Below are 12,018 nucleotides of genomic sequence, written 5' to 3' on the forward strand. Positions count from 1 at the left end.
TTTCCCCAGTGTTTTTGCAGCCAGTTTGGTTGGGCGGTTTTAAATTTCACCTTTGAGGTGGCTTACAATCTTTTCACTCCTCTTGCTTTGGTTGCTAAGAGAGGTATATATAAACCTGCTCCCGAGACAGCTTTTTGACAAGTGCTCTACTGCAGGGAGAGGGCAAGGCCAGCTGCAATTCTTGCTACCGTATCAACACACCTGCCTTTGCAGGAGGTCACAGCACCAAAGCCAGGGTTTGCTTGGATTTTCTTCAAGGAATTCCTTCATAACTTTAATGCAGTTTCTGACTTGGTCGCGTAATTGTTGCTCCTGGGCTGCTGGACGTATCTGTTCCACTTACACCTCGAAAGAGAGAGCATGGCCTGATGGAAGTTACCTCCGATCACGACATAAAGTAGTAGGTTGCCACACGTGTTGAGTGCAGCCAGTGGCCGAGAGATGATATAGGCTGAGTGGATTTGCTTCTCCACGTGACAGCTCACTGGACACAAACGTAGTTCAACATGAGCTACCCAAAAGACATGGAAGGGGAGGAAGCATACATAGAAGACGACCAAGAGGACGACGGCGAGTCTGCGAGCCTTTTGTTTGTAGCAAGCCCGCATATGGGGCCCGGTAGCCAAGGTGTAAATAATGAGCAGAGTGAGGGTCAGCAAGGGCAAGAAGAAGGCCAGGCCGGTCAGCAGCCAGTTATACCACCTGATCGTGGCCAGGTTTTCAGAGCTGGTGAGTTCAAGACATAAGGATCTGTTTTGTGCCTCTTTTGAGGAGATGGGGAAGTTGATGGGGCTGACAGCTGCCAGTGAGATCACCCAAATGGCTGCGCAAGACACCGAGCTGTCCACCACTTCCTCTGGATGTGAAAGAACTTCATAGGGTGGACAATCACCATGGAGCGGAAGGCGCTGAAGCAAGCGAGGAAGAGGATGCTGCTGTACAAGTTGAAGTGGAAGCCGAAGTGGATGAATTTGCACATGAAGTCTCCAAAGATCCAGTGCTCCCCACTGGCATAGTAGTGTATCAGGAAGGGAAGGCTGGTGAGGTAGAGCAGGTCTGTGAGTGCCAGGTTCAGCATGATTATGGTGCTGCTCTTCCAAGGCCTCGTCTTGAAGCTGTAAACACAAATCGCAATGACATTTCCAGGGAGGCCCACCAGGAAGATGATGCTATACATAATGGGGAGGTACCAAATCTTCAGGTCAAATTCCACATCAGTGCAGTTGGGGAAATCACCGCTGGTGTCTTGCCAGGTGGCGGAGTTGGCTAAGTTGTCATTTGTTATGTTCATGTTTTTTTCCTTAGCACTTAAGGAAGAGAGAAATGTTTTGTGTTCACTGACAGATAAGACCTTCTCATAGCCCATTAAAACCAACTAATAACCAGGTCTTTCCTTTCAACTTCCCATCAGTGCTACTATTAAAGTTCTGGTAGCAGTTTAACCTCGGCTAGGAATTAAGTTCCACACAACCACTCGCACACCTCCCCCCCTCCCCCAGTGGGGAAAAGACAAGAAAACTTGTGGATTGAGATAAGAACAATTTAATAATTGAATATAAATGAACAAAATAGTGAAACTAATATCAACAATGCTGCTAAGTAACTAAATAATAGAAAATAAAACAAATTATACAACTGCTCACCACCCACTGATCGACACACAGCCAGGTCCCGAGTAGTGACAGTCAGAGCCAGAGAGCCTGAGAGCCAGAGCCCAAGAGCAATTGCAGCAGAGTCTGAGCAAGCCTAAGAAAGAGATCTCACCCGAGTCCAGGTGAGGCCCCTGAGTGAGAGAGTGATGGAGAAAGCCAACTGACCCACCAGCTAACTAATGCACACTGAAAGAACAAATAAGCTAATGAACAAGCCATGACCTCCTGTCCCACACCCAACTTATACACTGAGTGTGATGTCCTGTGGAATGAAATACCCCTTGGTTCAGTTTGGGTCAGCTGTCTGAACTGTGTCCCCTGGCTTGTAGCGAGAGCATTGGGAACACAGGGGCAGTATCAGAAGCTGAAAAAAGCCTTGCATTGGTGCAAACCCTCCTGAGCACCAACTAAAACCCACCAGTGTTACCAGCACTCTTCCCAGGGCAAATCCAAAACACAGCCTCATACCAGGTACTGTGATGAAAATGAGGTCTGCCCTGACTAAAACCAGCACAGTGCCTTTACTGAATAAAGAAAGGTCTTGCTGCTCTGATGAGACCTGATCCCGATCTAGAGGCCTTTTATCATATCTGTATAGAGGTAGATACAATTTTATTTTAAAATACATGTTTTCAGGAAAGGGTCAGCACAGGCACAGTGAAGCTGTAATAAAAGGGATTTCCAGCCCCACAGTGCGTGATGTGTTTCTTCTGGCATATAAACTTCATCTTCTGCTTTCACCAGGGGTCAAGTGGAGCAGAAGGACAGACCAGTGGTGTTGTGCTCCTGACCAAAAGCACAGAGAGGAATGTCTGGAACATAACTAGTCCATAAAATCTATTTGTTGCCTTGTTAATTAAGTGGAAAACAAGGTAGATGTTGAAATACTTTCATATTCTTTTTGATATTGGAGTTGGTTAACATTTTTCTCCTTGCTCCTTGGAAACAACTGATAGAGGAATACTTCATTCTTTTAGTTCATTAACAGGATTGATGTTGCGAAGAAATAGGTTATTTTTAGGCTTGTCATTAGCCGCTATGTAAATTTCTCTCTCTGTAAAAGTTTTAAATGGTGTTTTGCTTTGACATTAGTCTTAGCTAGAAGTTTTCTGAAACATCAGAATAAATTCAGCCAACTTTGCAAAGCAAACATTTGCAAGACACAATATCTTGGGATATGCCTGGGATGTGAGCAGGATTCAAGGGAAGTAAACACAGCCCGGTATAGTCTCTACAATAGAAATATGGGGGCACTGAAGCACATGGCAAATAATGGCTAACATGGCATCCAGTGAGTGAATTTGTGTGAATGCCTTCTTTCTTTTAAAGTGGTGCAAATGTTTCAATGGGAAAAAAAAAAAAAACAATCTAGTGCCATTTTTTCCGGGGGAATGCAACTTCCTACAGGATGATGCCCATCCTCAAATTACTGTGGTCTGGATCTGTTAAAATGAATCCTACTGCTTCTATTTCTTGTTCTACTCTGAATTTTCTTGATGTAGCTTCTACCCTCACTCACTTCCGAGATCTCACAGAGACAGGCTGCAGGATTTGAATTCAAATTTGTATAGAACATTTAGTTCAAACATATTTAAAGCACTTTGAAAACTGAAGCTGGAGCTTGAGGAGATGCATACCAAACATTGGCATTTGTTTTTAAAGAGCAAACCAGCTTCCAACAGCTTCTCATGACTGGGGATGGCGCAGGGAATGGTTTGGATAAATCCTGTGTCTCTAGTTCAGTTAAGAAGTAATGCAGCGGCACTGTCATCCCCAAGCAAACTTGAAGCCTCTGATATGGCTAATGGTTAGCCAGGCTAATAGCAAAGGCCCCATCCTGCAGTAGCAGGTCATGGTGTTCTGGCTGCCACTGGAAGCACCTGGGCTGTGCACGCTGCTGTGATTATAGTACACACATACTAAGCCAGGTGAAGGGCACAGCTGGGTGCTGCTGCCTGCATTGCTTTCTTCATGGTTTTGTAGGACTATCACTGTGTCAGAAGCTTTTTTCCCCCCCAAACCAGCGCACTGCTGCAGCAAACCTATAGGGGCTGGAAGGCAAGTACCTACCATAGCTAAAGAACATGTCCCTACTGACAGCCACATGCTCTCAGATGCTTTCGGAGCCATCCCCTTTGCTACATCCATGAGGTATCTGATAGGGTTGGATTCGGGTCAAGGAACTCCCTCATGGGCCAGGCCATCCCCAAGCCCTGCACCGGTTACGGGAATGTGAAGTGGAGAGAAGTATTGCAAGAAAAGCACATGGGTGTGGGGTCTCAATTCTGAACTGCACTAAGATTACATCCAACCTAACAGGTTACCACAGGGACCAAAGAAAGCAGACAGCAGGTCTTTGCTGTTGGCCTTATCATTTTGCTGTCTGAATTACAAATAGAATTTAGACAAAACTTAAATCTAATTAAGGAACAGTTTGTTCTGTGGCAGATTTTATCACACTAAGTAATTGGCTGTAATGGGACTTCTGCAGCCCAAGCTGAGGGCAAATGATATATGCTGTAGACACATAATGAACTTTAAATAAATTATCCAAGAGCAGAACTCGTAATAAAAGGGAACTACGTTATTGTAATAGAAACCGTCTTTCAGTCTTAACGGTGGAGTCACTGCTCTATTATATGCTATACTTTACTGTAACCAATTGATTGGAGTCACTTTAAAAAATGTTGTGATTGCATGTCTTTAATTGCAGTCACGTATAAGGGAAACTTGTCTGCTCCTGCATTGTGATGATTTAATTAGAGCCTGCTGGAAATAAAAGCCAAATGGCTGCAGCCATGGCAAAGTAACCTAATGCCTGTAATTGGACTATATTTCACACAGATGCATTGCTGAATAAATTAAATAGGATTTGGCTTGCAGTGTTTGACACTTCCACTGGCTCAGATTTAAGAACACAAATGATATGTTTAGTGACAAAGATGTGAGCGCTCCTTCCCTTACCCTTTATAATTCAGGGAGGTATCTCCATGCAGAAAGAGTATGTGGATTTAATGTATCAGATGTATGCCAGATGAGTTTAATTTGTTCCATACTTCCATCATCCTTTAACCCTTTGCTCTTCCCTCTCCACTTCGCCCTGCCTCAGTATTCACACCTTTAAAACAAAATATGCCTTTTACCTGTAAATCCCCGGTGCTGTCTTCTCTCCTGTTCATAGCTGGTTCCTTAAATGCCCTACTCCAGCTGGCAGACTTTGCTTTTAAATCTGACAGGCTTGTGCAGTGAGACCAGGCAGGAAAGACTAACAGCTCCCTGGGGTTATTGGACTGGCTGCAGGAAGGCTCTGCCTCTGTTTCCAGGTCTCTCCTGGGCTCCGCGGTGCTGAGCGAGGGCTGCTCTGATCCCCCCTGCCTTCCTGCGGGCTGGCTGTCACGTTCCCTGCCCAGGGCAGTGCTGGTGTCTGCTTCTCTCCCCTCCGGCCTCTGCCACCTGCGCAGGATGTGGGGACCTGCCCTGTGTCACTCGCAAAATTGGTTGGGACTGCCTGTAACCCATCTGGTTTGGCTGGAGTGGCTTGTTAGTGGCAATTCCAGCCCCTGGGAAAGGGAAGCAGGCCAGCAGCGCTCAGACAGGGAGAAGCAGTGCCCACCTGAAGGAATATCTGGTCCCAGAGCACAGAATAGAAGAGGTGGGAGATGGGGGGAGAGCCGGGCTTCGAACTGGCAGGAGCTGCAGAGAATTTGGTGGATGCTGGGGGCTGAGATCAAGCCCTGGCCTCTCCAGGGGGGTGAAGATACCCATGCTTTCCAAACTGGGAGCTGGGTGGGACCAGCTGCCCCTCCTGCAGAGAGGGACCTGGCTCTCCAAGAGCAGGGATTGTGCAGCTGGGGCATGAGCAGGGCCATGTGGCTGAGAGAGGTATCTAAGACCAGGTGCTTGTGAGGGCAAGCTCCATGGCTGGAGGAGGGCTTTGCTGGAGAAAGGGATTGCACGGCTCTGCCAGACAACTACCCTGACCACATTGCATGAGAAATAGCTTTTCTGTGGGCACGACTTGTCCAGAGGTCAGAGGAATGAAGAAGCCTAGGAAGGAAGTTGAACTATGTGCTCCCTTTGTATACGGATTGAAAAAATACCCAGCCTGCTGTGTGACCCAGAGCATTTTACAGTCCCCAGATATCCAGGCAATAAAGCAGAAGGATAACCAGCACTTTCTTGAATGTGATGGCCAACCCTCAAGAATGGGCTAGCAGAAGTCCTCTCTCCCTTTAGAGAGGGAAGAAGGACACAGGCACCTTCTGGGATGCCCTACAACAGGGGTTTTACTTCCTTTGCACAGTAAAATGTGAGCAGCATGGACCCACCTGGAGGTGCCAGGGGAATTATGGTATGGAAGTTAAAGATTTTATGGGGTGACTTATCTTTCCAGTGTGCGGTGCTAGCTGAGACTATGACATTGCAGAGATTTTCTGCAGAGCCAGTATTTACACGTTTTGCTTGATCTTCTCTTCCCCTTCCTTTTCAACAGGTCTTGGCTCTTGGGGTAACTGGGCTCCATTGAATCACAGAATCACAGGATGGTTTGGGTTGGAAGGGACCTTAAAGACCATCTAGTTCCAACCCCCCTGCCATGGGCAGAGACACCTTCCACTAGACCAGGTTGCTCAAAGCCCCATCCAGCCTGGCCTTGAACACTTCCAGAGATGGGGCATCCACAGCTTCTCTGGGCAACCTCTTCCAGTGCCTCACCACCCTCTCTGTGAGGAATTTCTTCTTGAAATTCAAGATGAATTGACTTTCACCTTGTTTCAAAGCAGTGATCCTTACACCAGTTTCAATCTTCTCTCCATCTCTTGTTTGTTTGGTTTTTTTTTCTTTTCCATGAAGAAAACATTTTCAAAACAATAAGCATTCCAGATTTTATTTTGAATTAAATATTTGCAAACTCCTGTGAACAGATAAGAAAGTTATTATCTTGAGAGGGGAATGTTTAGATGAGGCTGAAAAGAACTTGAATGTTTTCCAACACTGAACTTAATTTCAGATCTTGTTTGAAGCTATTATTTACTTTCTCATGATGATAAGAGATGTGAACCTGGAAACATGAGCAATTATGTACTGCATAATGTAATGGTGAATCAGGCTCAGATTATTTAGTAAATGTAACTGTGAAGATGGTTGCATAACTGTCCTGTTTCTTTACATGATGCTTTCAGTATTTGCCATCTTCACGTGAATGACATTCAGCTTACTGGTCGTACATAATCTGTTCTCCTTAACCCTTTCTGGTATAATTTGGCCACATCAACCTTTAATGTGAACATGGATTTTGGACTCCTAAATACAAATATTCAGAAATAAACTGACAGTTGTCAACATATTGCTGAGTAACTGTTGATATGAGCCACCATTAATTATAAAAAGTGTTGAAACCACTTTTTACTGTGTGACTAGCTACCAGTTAGTAGTAATTTCCTTATTCTACATCATGGAGACTGTGCATTCTGCAAAGTGCATAAACACCCTTTGCAAAGGGCATATGGGGAGTCATGGAGAGACCAGGGGCATGAAGCTGTATGTACTCAGGCATCCCAGTTTATCCCTACACATCCAGATGAAGAAATTTCTACATATTTTTTATAAATTCCTGTCAATGTATAAAGGATATCAAGCTTGTTGCCGTTTTTATTTGTTATTATTTTATTCATCATTTGATGTTTTGCCTGCTCTGGTCTGGTATTTTTGAGTAAGAATGGGTATTGCGCTGACTTTGATTTAAATTATATTATAAGTGGTTCATTGCTTGAATACTTCAGTGTTTGTACTTCAGGAAAAGCTTTCGAAAGATCGTGAGGAGCTGGAAAAGTGTTTCAGGAATGAATGGAGTACTGAGAAATGTTGTGACATGCCTTGAGAGACTTTTAAGGCTGTAGAGATTTGCTCTGGTTAGTTTATTCAAGAGCAGATTTAAACAGGAATGGATGATAGCCATGATCACATCCATGTGAAGAAACTCCTGGCATCGGTGTAGCTGGAGCTATGGCAGTCCAGGCTGACAGTGAAGCACAAGTGTTTCTCGTTGAGGGTGGGTAGCTACTAAAACCAATCCCCTCAGTAATCTGGTAGATTCTTCACTTTCAGAATTACTAAACAAACATTGAGTCTCTTTTGCATAAATACTGGTATAGTCACAGATTAGCATGAGATGATATTGTCATGCAACTTTGCAAGAGAGATTTGGAGGTTTTAAAGGCTAGAAGGATCTCTAGAAAACCCAGTCTGAAATGTTGTATACCCAAGGCTGAAATGTTGTATAAAGATCATCCTGTGATTTAGCTCAGAATTCCTAGTAAGTTGTATCTGACACTTCTGTTCAATAGGAGGACAAACTGGTTTTGAAGACAGAGACAGATGTATCTGCCTCTAAGTGCATCTAAGTGTACCTTTATTCCTTGGGTAGCTTGTTCTAAAGATGAATCATGCCCATAGTTGAAATCACAGGCTTAGATTTTAATATGACTCTCTAGTTTCTGCTTCCAAACTTTGGCCTGCTTCATGCCTGTCTCTCCTATAAGGAGAAGCTCATTTAGCAATGGCTGATTTGTTTCTGCGGAAGTATTTAAACATTATAATTCAACCACCTTTCATACTTCTTCCTGATTAGCTTGGTACCTTAGGGCATCCTACCATAACATCTGGACTTCTCCAGCCTATTTTCTTTCTACCATCAGCTTTATTATATAGAACATGCGGTCCTTCAGCTTCCATCCTGGGTTTCTGCATCATGGGCAACGTGGCTGGAGCCACGGCTCCACCTGAATCACCAGACTTGCAGAAATCCCAGGCATCCCTGGTGTACTAGCACCAGTCAGCTCTGCACAAGCTACCCTGTAGAATACTGGTGAGGGGTGTCAAAGGAGGCCTGTACTGCACACATGACTCTCCTGAGCCCTGATGTGCTCCTGCAGCAGTCAGGGAATTCTTCCTGCTCTGGGGGCTGGATTCTTTGCTCAAATTTTCATTCACATCCACAGTTTTTCCTCTGGGACAAGCTTTTCCTTTTACTCTGCACAAAATACCCAGGGTGTAGCTGTCCCATGAGAGTTGGCTGCTTGGCAATTTTTGCCTCTGAAGTACCTACACCACGCGTTCTTCCAGCCATTCATTGTCCCTTCCTGCACTGAGTACTTTCTTCCTGCGCTCAGTGGGAAACTCATGCTGGTAAAATGTGGTGCCAATACCTCTGATTCTGCTCCTGGTATAACATCTTTGTCCCCAGGGGAGTACTGGTGTGCCTGCAGGACCTAGCAGGGGGAATGGGTGCACATCACATGGATGCATACCCTTCCTGTGCATAGCAGCTCTGCCAAGTCAGACGTGTATATTCCAAAGACATATGTTTATTCCTGCCCACATGTTTTGTAATTGTTTATTGGAGTGAAACAAACAAACAAAAAATACCAAGTGCCAAAAAATACCTGTGGGACCTTGTACAACAGGATATGTAATTGGTACATTAGTCTTCGGTATGTTTTATATGTAGCACTTCTTCTTTCTTGCAGTGGGACTGTAGTGCCGTGACAAATCAGGCAACTACTGCAGAACATATATTTCAAGGATGGGTTATTATATATCACTCTTGGGGGCCCACACTCTGTGTCAACTAGACATGCTGCTTAGCTTTATTCTCTGCTTTCACTTCAGCTTTCAAGAGTTTGGCATTTTTTTCTACCTGTCTTTGGCATGGCATTGAGAAAATCCTCCTTCCTTGTTTGTACTACACACTGTTGAAGGTTTCTCTTATCTTTCAGGGTGTGTGTTCTGCTGAGGGTGGGTGGTACTGATGGATCTTTCCAGCTGAGTCAGCTCAGCTGAGTCCTCCAAAGTAATTTCCTCATTGTCCTTCCCTTTACTGGGTTTGCAGTGTGAGTTATTTACATGCCCCGTTCATAGTAGTTAAGGACGAACCTTCTGCTTTTCTTTAGCTGCAGAGGTCCTGTTTGGGCAAAAGAAGACCAGCATGAATGTGGAAAATCAAGAAGGAGAAAGTGGTGGCCAACAGAGAGGTAGGGAAGTGAAGCACAGAGCTGGCTGGGAAGGGAGGAAGATGAGGCTTAAGAAGCCCATAAGATCTCATGCTGTGTGAAGACTAGCTCAGGCAAAATAGCAAATATTGCCATGGATCTCTTTTGCCCTTATGTTCTTTCACTCTAAGACAGGAATAAAACCCTTGCAAACACTGAGTGTGCACTGTGGAAGAGCAGATGATGGTACAGATCTAGGCGTAATGGTCACCTCTTGTTAAACATTTCTTAGTCCTGAGCAGTGCCTGAGCCAGTCTGCTAGTGCCTGTGTATTCTTCCCCTTGTGTGCTCAGCTGGCCCACAGGCCAGCTGGTGTTCACAAAGGCCTGTGTTTTCCCTTATTCACTCTGTTGCTGCCTTTTTGCAGTTAAAAACCAAAAATGTCACCAAGTCAAATTTTGGGGGAAGAAGAATTCAGAGAGTGCAGTAAAAGAAACCGTTTCTCTGTAAAGACAGCCAGGCAGTAGAACAGACCACCCAGAGAGGCGGTGCAGGTGCCATCCCTCAAGACTTGCAAGTCCCATCTGGACAAAGCCCGGAGAAACCTGGTCCGAAATTAATGTCAACACTACTCTGAGCAGGCGATTGCACTGGAGGACTCCTGAAGTCCCTTCTGACCTGCTTGATTCTGGGATCTTACGATCCTCTCAAGTCTGCAAGCTGTAAAAGTCAAGGGTGAGATCAATGAGCCATCATTTCAAGAGAAAGAACTAATCTAAGTATCCTACTGCTTCAGGAAAGGCAAGTCATGATCTAGCAAAAGTACCCTAGACCTCATCCAATCCTTGTCCACAGCTAGAGTGTCCTGTTTACCAGCCAGGCTTGTCTGTCTAATCCCTCTTTCTCAAGGCTGCAAAAATGAAGTTGTTAGACAAAATAGCTTTATTTTCCTATTTTATTACTCCTCCAGATTATGCAGTCCTTCATTCTTTTTTCATACCTAGGATCTGGCTATGCGTGGCTGTTGGCATATGTGCATGCTTGGTTACCCCCAAGAGTCACATGCAGAAAGCAGCCTGGATTTAAACAGAAATTTCTGTCTTGAAATTACTCATTTGATTTGACTTGTGGCCTGAAAAATATTTCTATTATTTAATCTAATTTCTGATAAACAAATTGTCAATCTTCTGTTTAGCAAAAAAAAATGCATCATGGTGTTTCAGTGTCGGCTAGGAGAGCACACAAGCCCTGACAGGGAGGCTTTGAGATCTGCATTCACGGATTAGGTTATAATCTGTTTTCAGTATCAAAATTCAGCTTTCAAATGGCATGTTTGATTTGAGTTTGAGTTCACAGCCCGGATTCTCATCCCCTGTAGACACCTCTTCGCAATGAAAAAGGATTTGGCTCTTTGGTGTTTCAGTGTCGGCTAGGAGAGCACACAAGCCCTGACAGGGAGGCTTTGAGATCTGCATTCACGGATTAGGTTATAATCTGTTTTCAGTATCAAAATTCAGCTTTCAAATGGCATGTTTGATTTGAGTTTGAGTTCACAGCCCGGATTCTCATCCCCTGTAGACACCTCTTCGCAATGAAAAAGGATTTGGCTCTTTGGTTACATAGCCCCAGAGAGCTCCCACCTTCTTGAGTCACTGGGTTTGTGTTGCTAGTGGTAAGGCTTTGCGCCTGCATGTCCCAGCTTTGGTACTGACAACTCCAAATTCCATTTTGTTTCATCAGCCAGAAGTTCCGGTGATTTACTAATACCTATTAAATCACTGCCTCTCACTCAGTTTCGTTCACGATACGGACTAAAGGCCCGAGGGCAGAAATGCTCAAGAGCCTACATCCACCTGTGTCCTCCTACCCCAGGGAGATGCGGGGTAGGGGCAACCATCGGGACATCGATGCATCTGTGCCTGCCTGTCATGACGGACAGTAGATGTCACTCTTGGTTCGCGTATCGAGATGGGTCTCTCCACTCATGGAAAGGATGGAGCCTTTGGAAACGTCGGGGCGGGGGGCGGAGGAGGGGAAGGAGGGGCAAGAGTGACTGCTGGTCATAATTGCTATTGAGTGAAAATTTTATTTTCAGGTAAAAATGTCTACATAGGAAACCATAGCTTTTATCGAATCATGGAATAATTTGGGTTGAAAGGGACCTTAAAGATCATCCAGTTCTAACCCCCCTGCCATGGGCAGGGACACCTTCCATAAGGTGCTCAAAGCCTCATCCAACTTGACCTTGGACACTTGCAGTGATGGGTGTATGGGGCTTGCGTGGCAAGGTTTTGGTTGTGGGAGGCCTGCAGGGGTGGCTTCTGTGAGAAGCTGCTAGAGGCCCCTCCCCGTGTCCGACAGAGCCCATGCCAGCTGGC

At 45.0% G+C, this 12,018-nt stretch overlaps 1 protein-coding gene across 1 annotated transcript; it reads right to left on the reverse strand.

Moving 5' to 3' along the window:
- Positions 1-266: 266 nt before the first annotated feature.
- LOC104509788 (2-oxoglutarate receptor 1-like) lies at positions 267-1,291 on the reverse strand. The gene is given in 2 exon segments (XM_010151845.1): positions 267-836; positions 839-1,291. Coding segments are annotated over 2 exon segments (1,023 nt in total).
- Between the last annotated feature and the right edge of the window lie 10,727 nt (positions 1,292-12,018).

This window comes from Eurypyga helias, unplaced genomic scaffold (genome assembly GCF_000690775.1).
Source record: "Eurypyga helias isolate BGI_N326 unplaced genomic scaffold, ASM69077v1 scaffold5240, whole genome shotgun sequence".
In the NCBI taxonomy this organism is placed as follows: domain Eukaryota; kingdom Metazoa; phylum Chordata; class Aves; order Eurypygiformes; family Eurypygidae; genus Eurypyga; species Eurypyga helias.